Source organism: Capra hircus, chromosome 21 (genome assembly GCF_001704415.2).
Source record: "Capra hircus breed San Clemente chromosome 21, ASM170441v1, whole genome shotgun sequence".
Lineage (NCBI taxonomy): Eukaryota > Metazoa > Chordata > Mammalia > Artiodactyla > Bovidae > Capra > Capra hircus.
Genome location: NC_030828.1, coordinates 15,680,731 through 15,694,518, shown reverse-complemented (window position 1 = coordinate 15,694,518; position 13,788 = coordinate 15,680,731). Strand labels below are relative to the sequence as shown.

At 47.3% G+C, this 13,788-nt stretch overlaps 1 protein-coding gene across 7 annotated transcripts in view; it reads right to left on the bottom strand.

Moving 5' to 3' along the window:
• Window positions 1-13,788, bottom strand: part of AKAP13 (A-kinase anchoring protein 13) — a 321,642-nt gene that overhangs the window by 136,544 nt on the left and 171,310 nt on the right. For all 7 annotated transcript variants that reach the window (XM_018066002.1, XM_018066004.1, XM_018066003.1 and 4 more), the window contains 3 exons: window positions 12,754-12,952; window positions 7,000-10,039; window positions 3,013-3,146 (listed from right to left, as the gene is read on the bottom strand). In XM_018066002.1, coding sequence (XP_017921491.1) covers window positions 3,013-3,146; window positions 7,000-10,039; window positions 12,754-12,952 — 3,373 coding nt within the window. The remainder of the gene's footprint in view (window positions 1-3,012; window positions 3,147-6,999; window positions 10,040-12,753; window positions 12,953-13,788) is intronic.

Genomic DNA, 13,788 nt, shown 5'->3' with positions numbered 1-13,788 from the left:
GATTTTTATATTGTTTAGTGATGAAAGAAAAAATTCAAAAAAGAGTATTTCATGACATGAAATCATTTCACAATATGAAATTCAAAATTCAAAGAAAAGAAAAAAAATTTAAAAAGAAATTCAAATTTCTATGAAGATTTTATCAGAACTGTCAATCAAATGCTTCTTTACAGGCAGCCTCTGGCTGCTTTCGCATGCAACAGCAAAGGTGATTAGCTGTTACAGAAACTGTACATCCCACAAACTCTGAAGTATTTATTCTCTGTCCTTTACAAACGTGTTCGCAAACTTCCCTCCAGGAAAAGAACAAGCAGAGTTAGATGGGGAAAAAAGGAGAAAATGCAACACAGGGAAGATGCAAAATGCTGTGTTCACGCTTCCTGCTTTCGATCCACAGCAAGGGAGGGCAGGTCAGAGGTCAGATTTCTCGTCCCTGTAAGAACGCTGTGAACGCTAGACCTGAAGATCCTCATGAACTAAAAATGCCATTAAAGTATACTTTCTCTAACTACATGGAGTGGAGGCACACACAAAGCAAAGACATACCCCAGCAACAACAGACAGATTACACGGTTCTCGAATCCTGAGGCTCCTTAGGATAAGCCCACAGTAGAGAGCTGGGGTAAGAGCTGGGGAGGAAAGCACCCCCCTGGGCAGATTCTAGCTTAGAACCAAACTAGAAGCTCCCATTCTAGCAGGCCCTGACCTTGAGCTAGCCCAGGGACTATTCGGGGGTCTACTTCTTCTATCTGTAAAATGACGCCTGATGACCAACCAGAGGAGTGTCCTCTCTCTCAACTTCTGAAACTGGAGGGAAGATGAGAAGAGGGAAAGAGACGAGGAAAGGAGTAACTGTCAGTCAGACAGAGGAGGAGACCTATCCAGCGCCAGCCCTGGCATCTGGAGGCTAAAAAGAACGATGCAGATGGACTTACTTACAAAACAGGAACAGACTCACGGACTTAGAGAAGGCACTTACAGTTATCAGGGGCAAGGATGGGAGGAAGGGCTAGTTAGGCAGCTAGGGATGGACGTGTACACACTGCTGTATTTAAAATGGATCACCAGCAAGGACCTGCTGTCTAGCACAGGAACTCTGCTCAGTGTTATGTGGCTTCCTGGATGGGAGGGGAATTTGGGGGAGATGGATTCATTTGTATGTTCGGCTGAGTCCCTTCAGTGGTCACCCGAAACTATCACAACACTGTCTGTTTACCAGCTATACCCCCAATACAAAACAAACAAAAACAAACCCAAAACAAAACAGAGTTTTGCTCTCTTCTTTGTAATGGTTAAGATACAGTCAGGACAGAGCTATCCTCACAGGAAAGCACAGGGTCTGCGGCTAAGCCTCAGGCTGTACACAGAACACTAATCACAGGACTTCACGTGGAGGACGAAGAAAGAGAGGTATTTGAATTCAAGGATGTGAGTTTGTTCCTTCCCTTTTTCAGGGGCTTCTGGAAACAAAGACACATGTTACCCATGCAGGGCGTGTTCTCTTTTCTTTCCCCAGGAGCAAAAGCAACATTTGTCTGAATAATGCCTGCTGTACAAGTAGCCACCCAGGCATTAGTCATGAATATTATCGGTAATAAGGGGTGGGTGAGAACAGCCAGCACCTCCCTACCACTGCACTCCAACAAAATGAAGCTTGTTTATCCCACTCCATACACTTGAAACAGTTTGGAAGGGTACCGTTCTGTTTAGCTAACTGGGGTAATTCTACGAAAAATACTTAGCCCTCTGAAGAGCAAAGAAAACACACCCTCAGGTCTAGACAAGGACGGCTGATTCTCTGACTGGCAATGTGATCTACTCCAGTAACTCGGTTTTCCAGCCGAAGATGTGCGCAGGTTTGTTTGCTTTTGGCGCTTTTTAAAAAAAGAAAGAGAATCATGGCATCTAGCTTAGACCACTGTTCAACAAGGTTACAAGTTCTCTTCTTTTACAAGTTAATAGCTTCAAACAAGAACAATAATCAAGACTCTGGAAAAAAAAAATCATTTTTGAAAACTTACTGAATACGAAATATAGAATTACCACATGAGCCAACACAGTAATTACTGAGCATATAAAAACATATGTCCGTACAAACGGACAGTTTGTTAGCAGCTACTATTCACAACTATTTAGCCAAAAAGTAGAAACAATCCAAATATAGAAAAAAATATGGTACATCCATACAATGGGGTACTACTTGGCAATAAAAAGAAATTAAATACTGATCAATGTTATAGCATGGATGAACTTTGAAATAATACACTAAGTGAAAGAAACCAGTTGGTGAAGACCACACGTTCTGTGACTGCCATCTGTGCGACGTTCTGGAAGAGGCAAATCCTTGGAGACAGCAAGGAGGCTGGTGCCTACTGACTGAGGCGGGCAGGGGTGAACTGCTAGTGAAGACGGGGTTCCTTCTGGCCTGATGCCAATGTTATAAAGTTGGGCAGTGGGGATGGCTGTGCAACTCTATAAATATGCTAAAAAACTGCCGCACTCTGCACTTCACCTGAATGAGTGAACTGTACAGCTATGTGAATTATGTCTCAATAGAGTTGTTATGAAAATCTAATAAACCTATTTTTAATCATTAAAAATGATATACTTTCTATTTTGGTCAGTATTGGGTTTCAAATTAAAAAATCATCTTCGCTATCAGTTTCTATATAGAGAGAGAAGAGTCAGGTTTAATCAGTGTCAGTAGATCCCTTTTTGTGGTAATTCCCATCTTGAGACATGTTAAACCTCATGACAGACTGGAAAGGCTTGTGCTCACAGGGGAAAAACCTTTTTCATTACGGCCTCCAAGGGATCCCTGCAGGGACCTAAGACATCCATTCTAAAAGGATGCTGTGTAAAAGCTTCACCACACCACGTCCACACCTGTATATTAGGGAACAAGGGAGAAGGGGAAAAACCCTACTGTGAATTCAAGAGCTCCCCCCGGCAGTGCCACAGAGCAGACACAGCGGAGGAGGCCGAACACACTTTGTGCTCGCACAGACTCACCGCCTGGGTCTTCGGGCCTTGTTTCACCTCTGGCGTAGAAGTTCTGTTTCCCAGAGCCACCTCTTCAGACACTGAACTCTCCCGAGTGTTACTCAGAAAATCCACTTCATCTTCAGCTTTCGTGTCGGGCATTTCTAGGGAGAGCAAGGTGGTTACAAAGTGCATCTGAAAAATTGATTCCCTGGGCCTTTCTGTTTACACAGCTTGCTCCAGGTTTCATGCATTTTGTTTGCCTTTTTTTTTTTTTGCATTAAACAGCAAGTATTGTTTGGGAGCTGGTGTCGCTTCTGGCTCTGTGCTGAGCCCTGATCACAGGGTTGTGTGGTTTTCTCCAGCCTCTGTGTGGGTTTGTAGCTAAGGGAAGATCTTGTTCAAGGCCTACTGAACTTCCATTTTCACTATGTCCTTTTCACGATGATTCTGAGTGTGGTGCTTCCTTGCACATGGAAAAGAAAACTTACAAGCTTTAAGGGAACCGATTAACAACTACAGCTAGTAGTCAGTCCATCTTATACAGCTAGTAGTCAGTCCATCTTATTATCATACAGGCAAGACATACTTGTGCACAGCAAGAAGAAAAGAGCCGCTGAGAATGAGATAAAGCCTTTGGGAAGAGTCTTTTAAAGACATACTACACACACTCATCCACCTAAAGTAGCCTGAGTATATCAGATGTTAACTTTTATTTCTTTTCAAACCAAAACACAACTACAAACCAGCAGGCCCTTTTCTTAAAAAGTTTCTCATGTTTTCTTTAGACTGATGCTTAACAGACCAAACGGTAGCGGTTTTGTTCCCTGACCACCATATGGTCAAGCTAATACAGGAAGGAAGTGATAAAATGATGCCTGAGACAAATTTAAGCTTTGACACTTTTTTTTAAAGGGGACTCTGATGGCTGAACAGTCAAAACTCATCTTGATAATCCAAAAACAAATAGAACTATCATCTCGATTTCATCTTGGAAATTTTCTATGATTATTAACCTAGTGACACTACTCCTCTGGCAGAGAAAAATGCTCCCTACAACAGAGGGCACAGAGGTTTCTTTCACCAAAGAGTACATTTTATAGTATAGTATATACTCAGTATATAATCATGAAGTATATTAAGATTATATTCTAGGGCTGGGAAGTGGGAGAGAGGCTCAAGAGGTAGGGGACATATGTATACTCACAGTCGATTCAAAAGGCAGAAACCAACATAATATTGCAATTATCCTCCAATTAAAAATAAATCTAAAAAATTGTATTCTAATAGCACACTGTGACATGTATAAAGCTCTACTTTAGATTTAGGAAAGCTACATTACTATAAATGAATACTTGTAAGTTTCCTTTCTTTGCCTTTATTTTTAATTACATGATCTTACTAGCAATTAAAAAAAAAAAAAAAACAAAAAAGGCAAATGTTTTGTTGTCCAAAGAACGAAAATCTGTCTTCCATTTCATAATATGTGATTAAGGTTAAAAAAAAAAAAACTGACTAAGCAATCCCCTTAAATACTCCCATGATTAAAACATTTTTATGTGAGTAAGACAAGTTTTTTTTTTTTTTGGTGGGGGTCGGGGGACAGGTGTTGATTTTTATTTCATTTATTTGGAGACATGATTTCTCATAAATCCTTACTATCCTGATGATAATATCCATCACCTGAAAATATGTATCTTGGCAAGCAGCACCCAGTCACAGCAGTAAACAGAGATTACTGGGACTTGCAGGGTGCTGGCAGCCCCCCCAGGACTGGCCTGACTCCGTCATGCAATACTAACTTCCCAAAGCATGGCAGGCAATGCTCTTGATACGTACCGGGCCGCGTCCCTTCATTCGAATTGAAGGTATGTGATTCCCTCCTCTTGATTTCTATTTGGCTCTGCTGACAGCAGTATGTAATAAGAACAGAGGCCAGTGCTATGTGGGCCCTTCCAAACCAGCAGTTACACTGATGTCTGCCCACTTACAAAGCAGTAGGGTTAAATTCATAAGTGGAATGCAAACTTCCTAGAAAATACCCTTTGGTCTGAGACCACACTTGGGTGCTTTTTCTCTGGGGCAACGTGACCAGGGACTTTCCCCAGTCCTGGCTATTTTCTGAAAAAAGCACCCGTTGCTTTATCACTGGTTACTTCTCCCTGTCCTTGGAGGCCATTAGCATGGAGCACACGTGACGCCTCGAGGCGTCAGGAGTAACCCTCCCACACATATCCACCCACTCCAAACCCACAGACGCTGTTAAAACTTGATTTCTGTCTCATTTCCCTTCCTACAGACTTAAAATCTCAGACCCAATTCCTTAGCATCCTTAATATATTTGTGTACTACTAAAAACCAAAGTCTGAAACTCTTCTTGGTATCTACCTTTTCTCACAGGGTACTCTGGAGACAACCTTACTTAGTCTGTAACTTACTTGGGTTAAATTCTGACTACTGAGCCGGAAAGAGAGATAATTCCAGCCCATGTGGCCAAAGACGCAGCACCCAAATGAAAAGAACATAGCTGGGCATCAGCTTACAGCCACTCCCATTCTTCTGAAATGTCAACCTGCCAGGGCCCCCAAAATAGACCTGTTGTTGTGCTTTATTTTAAAAATTAAAGACCTTCTTATTTAAATCCTGAGATTGACAGTGATAGAAATTTGCTCATGGCTAACAATCCAAGATATTAAGAAAACAAAAAGCCTGAAGCCACCGAAACTACTACTATGGGTTTCTTAAATCCCTCAACTGGTAAAACAGATTATAAATGGTTAAAAACCCTTTATCAGGAAAAATGGCCACTGTGTTTAAACGGCTCTTTTTCCAAAGCAACTTCTTTCCTTCTTCTGTTCATTCATTTCTCTTCCTGCCCCACCCCCGCAACTCTTCACACATAGCTACAGTAAAGGGGTTTTTCAAAATTTAGAAGGAACTGCAAAAACAATCAAACAATAAAAACAAAACAGGCTTCTTACCTATGAGAGTCTGGGGGCGAGCATGGAGATAGGTCCTCTATCTCTGGGAAGAGGTGGTGGTCTCAAAGTGTGAACTCAACTGACCTTGAACGACGTCAAGAGTCAAAACCCAGTCCGACTTCAGTTTAAGCCTCAGCCTCAACCCCCAATAAGAAGTTCTATGCGGCTGGTCTCTTTCCACCGAGCACAAGTGGCTTCTCTTTGCTCTCTCTGGACACGGTTACCCGCAGATGGAACGGGGCTGCTGCTGTGTGAGCAATCTGCTCGCTGCAGCTGCTTCACCGAGATAAGCAGACACAACGTCTGCCCTGTGACAGCGCGGCAGACCAGGCTCGGGCGGAAATCCTGTATCCTAGGTCCTGCACGGCGCAGGGTCCCCAGTTCCCAGACGGCTGGCTGCCCAAGAGCCACCAGCAATGGGACAGGAGGCCTGCTCCTCGGGCAGGAAAAGTGGGGCGTTCCCTTCCCCCCAGCCTCCACCAATGACCTAATGCCACCATGTGGGATGCTGGGCCATCGGCTTAGAAAGATACTGCCAGCTGTTCTGAAACCACCCTGACTCTAAATGTGCTCAGGACACGGACTAGGATGGTGGGCAAAGAAAGGGAGTTTCAGGCGTGTAAATAAAACACACTTTGTTGACACTGTGTGTCACAGTTCTCGAGAAAAAGGACTAAGACACGTGACTCAAAACATCTGCTCCATTCCTTTATCACTTTGGAGCACCTGGGATCTCGGAACTGTTTTCCAGGTTAGGAAACTTGCAGCTGTTCTAGTGGGACAGACAGAGCATTCGTAGGTTCTGAGCTATCAAGCCAGGGCTCTGGAATACAGGAAGCAAAATCTGTCCCAGTCTGACATGACGTGTCTCTCCGGATGGTGTTGACTGGTAGCCTGGCAACCAACCCAGTGAACAGACCCAGTGAACACACAGCCTCCAAACAGCAGTGACGCTTGTATTTTTACCAGCACATCCCAGAGACTCTGAAGGGAGTCTATCCCTCAAACGGTTGCTTGTGTACTCTGTGTGGCTTACCTGTCTCTGGTGCAGGTCCCTGGACAGGCAGAATAATCTCTGGCTCCTCGCTTCCAGCAAAGCACTGCTCAAGGCTCCCAGAGGCTTCTCTGCCACCACTGTCCACAGGCGGGGTCTCCGCAGGCTGCAGGGGGCTCGTCTCCCCGGCGGAAGCACGCGCTGTGGGCTCCGTCCCTGGGACCGCACTGGGAGGCCTGGGCAGTGACCCGTGCGCGGGAGCCCCCTCTGTCATCAGTGCTCCGGAGGCCTTGACTTGCTCTATGACGGAATCCACGATGCGGCTGGCGGCCTCCTCGATGGAGTCGGCACCCTCGGGCCGATGCAGGGCTTTGGTGGAGACAGTGCAAGGCAGAGCGGGGGCACCCCTTGCCTCACCCGAGGGCCCCGTCTCTGGGGGGCGTTCTCCACCCGCAGGCTGAGGAGGGTCGCGATGCGCCTGACTGTCCCCCTGGGCCTCCTGCAGGCCAACAGAGCCACAGTCTGCTCCCTCCAGCTTCTTCTCCCCACCCGGAGGCGCCACCAGCTCCGGGGGCGCAGTGCCCTGGGGGTCAGTCGCGCCTGCGGCTGGTGAAGCTCCAGGCAAACCCAGGATCGTATTCTCCTCCAGGCAGGACGAGGCGTCTGGGGCGTTGTGAGATCCATCCTCCATCCTGGCCCCGAGGGCTGCTTGTAGACCACGGACCCGGGCACCGTCCATCACTGCATCTCCGTCCATCACTGCATCTCCACTCACCTCACACCCGGCGCTCTTCCCCAGGGACGGGGTGTTTTCCACCTCAGCATCTGGAGCCGAGGAAGCTGGACTGCAGTTCGGCGCCTCGGACCCACCTGCTAACAGACTTGGCGCTGGAGCTGAGCTGCTCGGCTCTGTACCTGGGGCGTCCTGGCTGGAGTCTGCAGCCAGACCGGCTCCTGGTGGCACCAGGCTCTGTGCGGCCCCACCTCCCGTCGGCCGGGAGGCTGCTGGGGCCACTTCCTTGTTGGGTTTAGCTTCTGCATGAAGACGGGCCAAGGGTGTGCCCAGGGAGTTGCCGGGCTGCAGCGCTCTGTCCTCTGCCCCAGCTGCTGTGCCGGGCTCTTCGGGGACCCCTGGGGCCTCTGGCACAGGAGGCGGTGGTCTGTACTCTTCCTGCGATGCTTCTGAGCAGAGAGCGCCATCCTCAGTGGTGGGACAGGTCCGGGCTTTGCCCTGGCCTCCTGGGCCCTCAGGAACCACCTGAGTTCTTCCTCCTTCAGTCGCAGTGGCCTGACCCCCAGGAAGCAGGGCGGAGGCGGTGGCCCCCTCGACGGCCGGGGCTTCGGGGGCCGCTGAGGGGGAGGGGCGCTCCTGCGCCCCAGTGAGTCCTCCGGGGCCGGTGTTCCCCATGCCGGGTGGTGGGTCTAGGGCCACGGGGAGTGGGCCCAGGCCCGCCGCGCCGCCTTCTGGAGGCTGCTCCTCCGGACGTCTCGCGTCTCCGTCAGGCCCATCTCCACCACCTGTGTGTGGTTGGAGGGCTGCTCTTCCCTTTTCACTCTGGGAGGGGACGAGCGAGAGTGCGTCATCCTTGGTTACTGATTCACTGCTGGGACTGCCTGCCAGACAGACAGTCCCGCCTGGTGTCACAGCCGGGCACGACACCCCTTCTTTCTCAGCCTTGGGGGGAGCGGCCTGCAGGTGTGGAACCACCTCAGCCGGATCTGCTGACGAGCGCTCCGCTTTCAGATCTTCTCCTTGGCTTTCTTTATCTGAAACTTGGAGAGGAGAAGCACCCACACGTTCTGGGGTGTCTGGGGTGTTCTGGGTGGAGTTGGCCAGCGGGCCGCTCGGGCAGCTGGCAGTGGGCGGGGGCCGTGTGCCGAGCTGTTCTGTGGTCGTGCTCTCAGGCTGGGGGGCCGTGTCGTCACGGTGTTCTGCAAGCGACACGCCACCAGACGTCCCTGTGCTTGGCTGACACCCAGGGGCTGTGCAAAGTTTATCACTCCCAGCTGTGGAGCAGATGGGTGATTCGCTGTCTTGGCTGTGAACACTAGATGACTGCGCTTCTGATTCTGGGGTAGGCGTCACATCTTTGTGAGGCCCGGACAAGGTTAAATCAGAGGGCGACCCTGGTGCACACACACTGGCTAAGGGAGTGTTGGGTCGGAGCCCTTCTGAAACCTCGTTGCCTGCAGCAGCTGGAATTAACTGAGGGTTCTGGGCTCCTGAAGTGTGAGCACTCTCTGTACAGCTTTTAGAAATTTCGGTTTCTGCAGTTTGGTCAATGGCAGCTTTGCCATTACTAATTGCAAGGATCGATTCTGCAGGTTTGTCAGCATCCAGGGGACTGGCGGCCAAGACACCGTCTGGAAGGCTGGCTCCATCCACAGGCTTGTCTGTGACTTTTCCGGCAGAGGCTCCAGCCATGCTGATACTGGGGTCCTCAAACTGTCTCTTCATACTCTCTTCCACTTCAAGCATGTTCCCCTCGATGGCAGCACTGGGGTGCACGAGGCCATGTTCCCTTTCTCCTGCAGCCTCGGGGGCACTGGCACCTGCTGGTGAAGCGACCACCGGCCTGCCTCCAGGGCAGGCCTGGGCCAGGGCCCCCTGCAGGACGCTGCCTGTGGACCCCACGTCGGGGGCCACCGCCAAAGACGTAGTTTCTTCATCTCTGACTTCACAGGACGGAAGGCCTTCTGGGTCCTCTCCTCTGCCATCGGGCACGCTCGGAACGCAGCTGTCGGGAGCAGACGCCGCCCCAGGGTCTGTGACAGGTGCTGGCCCCACCTCACCTCCTGTTCTCGCCACACCTGTGCTCTTCTTCCTGCAGGAAGGGTCTGTATCCTCCTCCTCGGTCACACCGGACACATCACAGGAGCTCTCTGTCTGCCCCACGGTGCTCCCCCGGCAGCGCTGACAGCTCTCAGCAGCTTCAGCAGAGGCAAGCTGCTGGCTGGGTGTGGGCTCTGACGCTTGGGGAAGAAAGTGACCAACTGCATCCTGGTCACGGGGGGGACCTGAAGGTTCCTGTGCTGTCACCGCTGAGGGCATGAGACTGTCCATCTGCTTGAGGCTTGTTTTCTAGGAGAAAATAGAAGATGTTTTTTAAAAAACTGACCATGAGAAAAGATGTCACTGACATCTGTAAGCGAAAATTCTGTGGGAGACAAGTCACTAGCATTCTAGCCCTTCTAAAGTCACAGGATGAGCCAACCTAAATAAATGCCAATAAACGCTCCCTCGGCCCTGACCTCAGTTTCCTGATAGCTGCATAATCACTAGAATGATAAAGATGCCAAGAAAATACAATATGGCTATTTTCTATATATTATCGACTTATTTTAGAAAGGAGATTAAAACTGAGCCTCAAGAAACCTTATTTTAAAACAGCACAGTTGAAAAAGCTACCTTTTATAGGGCCTTTAGAGGGGCAGAGGCAGCTTCCTTCCTGCCTTGTATATACAAGTAAAAACAAATCCTGACCAGTCTGGTAAACTCTCTCTTCAATCACAAGGAACAGACACATGCTCCCATGCCCGGAATTCTTACCTAGGAGTTACACAGCATCCCTCAATCTCCAAAACAGGCTCTGTTCAATCTAGGTTAACTATTTTAGTTATGGGGCTATAATAATTTCAAAAGAGTGGCATGATTCAATTCTTTCTTTCACTTCTGATAAAGAGTTCCTCTGTTCCTCTACTACTGAATATTAAACAAATAAACATATCAAACGAGCAAGAGGGAATTTTCCATTATTCTCAGATGGTACTGTGCTTTGAGGATATTTTATAGGTCATCTCAAAAATAGGTCTTTGCAACTTGAGAAACAGACATAGCCATCTATATGGGAATGGTTAGAACAATCGTGGTTAATAACCTGGTGTAGAACACTACGCTGTCACATATTCCCAACGTTAACAGTGAAGACTACAGTGAAATCGGAAAAAGACATTTATAATGTTTTAGAAAATAAATAAAAGTTAATCTAAAGTTAAAATTATGTAAAAACCACAAGCACGTTAGACGAAGCTTAGGAAAAAAATGGAGAGAAACAAAACACATCTGATCGTTAGAGAGGGTTTACCTCTGTATCAAAGTTTCAGGAACCCTTAGAATGACACTGTTTTTTGAATCCGTGGTTTTCTCTCCTTATTTATTTTTCGGCCGCACTGCACAGCCTGCGGGATTCCCGGCTTCCTGATCACAGACTGAAGCCGGGCCACAGCTGAGACAGCCTGAAATCCTGACCACTAAGCCACGAGGGAGCTCCTAGAACTATTTTCTGAAACGCCTGGTTCGCTCCTCACTCATCGTTTGCTCTGTTAGGATAATCTCTTGCACACACCATGTGCCGCCGTCTCACTCCTCCAGCCACTCGGCCCCTGTGCCTCCAGCCCTGGATCATCACCTGCTCCTGTCTGGGCGCTGGGTCGCATGTGAAAGTTCACATGTCCAAGTGTAAAACACGTCAAGCTCACTCAGATCCTTCTAATAAGACAGTACGAGAAAAACAGGTTTGCACTGAACTGCCGTGCTACACTTCTTTAGGAGACTCAAAATCACTTGCTTCCTTCCTCCTGAGATGGTGACCAACTCCAAAGAATTATGAAAACGGGTCACTGAATTTAACAAAGGGTGAACATGACTGAATGGGGATTTGGAGGAAAAAACTGGTATGGCTTGAAAGATTTTAGATGCTCCTAACACATGTATCTTCTCACAGTTCTAATTTCTCATGGTTTCTAGGAAACTATTTCCACATCTTGTGGGTAGCTTTGGCATCTGGAAACTGCTGTTTCTGAATGGACTACCATTCACCCAGTAGAAGAGCTCTAAAGAAAACCTGAGTTTTCAGCCATCTCCACAGAGGAAAATAAAATGACACCTAGTATGGAATAAATACAACCCGGAGAGGCAGAGGCAAATGCGTCTACAACCCTGCCGTGAAGTGTCCTGGCCCACTGGTCTCTGAAATAAGGTCTGCTCCCAGAGAAGACTCTGGCGGTGAGCTGACCCCAGATGACCTTAAATGAAATTACTGCCAAGATTTTTCCAAATCAAATCAACTCTGAAATAAAATGGGTGGAAAAATTATCTAAACTTAGCCTTTTAGATGTTACGGCCAAGAGAGATGGATCCACATGACGTGTATATTATCCATAATAAATGCCACCAGGGAGTCTGTAATGTTTTTACGTCTGGCAACAACTTTATCTTGAAGGCTTGAGTGGATTATAAAAATCTTTATTTTTTTTAGTGATCTTTTTATGCACAACTATCAATTTAAATATAGCAATGTGGTCATCACTCATTGAAAGAGTTGAGGAAAGACTGTTTCTTAGGAAATTTGGTTCCTGTTCTTTAGCAACCATCTCAGAAACAGTTTAGCTCATTTTGTTTCATAAAGTTAAACCAACAAATTTACAGTGTTAAACAAATTTCCTTTTAAGCCAGAAAATGCTAGCTCTAGCTGTTGCTCGGTTCTCTGTCGGCAGTGTGTGTGTGTGTGCGTGTGTGTGTGCGTGCGTGTGCGTGTGTGTGTGTGTGTGTGTGTGTGTGTCTCTCATTATTTTAAAAGCCTGGCAAAACCCAATGAAGAATTTTCCCAGTCTTCCCTTGTTACTACCCCGGTGCTAAGCTCTATCGCTATAAATGCTGACTTCGAATGCAGCTAAAACTGCTCCACAGGTTTCACAATCTCTGAGGGACGCACGGCTATGTTCTAATTATGGCAAAGCTCACTGGGGGAACGGGTGAGGGTACCAAAGACTCCAAATGGAAATTTTCTTCCTCACCATTAGCTGCTGTTGGATGTTCATAAGTTTAAAAATATGTCCAGTGCAACTGTCTCCAGGTAGTGGGGGCTCCTGGTGTGGTTCAGACTCGGAGGTTAGCATATAGACGTCCAGCTCTCGGTGATGCCTCACAGAACAGTCTCCGTAAGGGATTTCATAGGACAAACTGCTCCAGGAGTCTGGTTCTCCAGCATCCTCCCTGGAAAGAAGCAAATGCTGGTTAAGGGATGCATACGCATGTATGTGCTCAGTCGCTCAGCTGTGTCTGAGTCTTTGCAATCCCAGAGACTACAGCCTGCCAGGCTCCTTTGTCCATGGAGTTCGCCAGGCAAGAATACTGGAGTGGGTTGCCCTTTTCTTCTCCAGGGGATCTTCTAGACCCAGGGATTGAACCCACATCTCTTAGGTCTCCTGCGCTGGCAGGCGGGTTCTTCACTATTAGCGCCACGTGGGAAATTCCAATACATATGTATATTCTCTATATAAAACACGTGAATACACTGTAATACATATACTAATATATAAAAACATACTAATATAATATACACTTATAGTCAGCCTCTCAGGCATAGGTTAAATTCTCTAACTCTTATGTAAACTTTCTAACCTCACTGCTCTTTGAGGCTCTGCTCCAGAAAGTTGGTTTGCACAGTTCCCAGGTAATTCAGACACATAACTTCACAAGAAGTCACAAATGGGCTAAAAGGAAAATGCAGGATTCCTTCCTAAGGATGTTCTTTGATCAAGATAAAGAGAAGACCAGGATCCTGAGAGAGTTAATATTATGCTCACAAACAAACAACGAGGAGCAATGTAAGGAGAATGGTTTTCCAAAAAAGAAAAAAAGCAAGTCTTCCTAAGCATTTGTCTTAAAATGGGTTACAGCATATGCTAATTGTGGTCAATTTTACTTAGAAGGGAAGAAATTAATCGCTCCAATCTATGCAAGGTCAGTCCAATTTTTGCTAAAAACAAGTGGAGGATGTATCCTCAAAATTCTCAAAGTCAAAACTATATGGAGAAAAATACTATGTC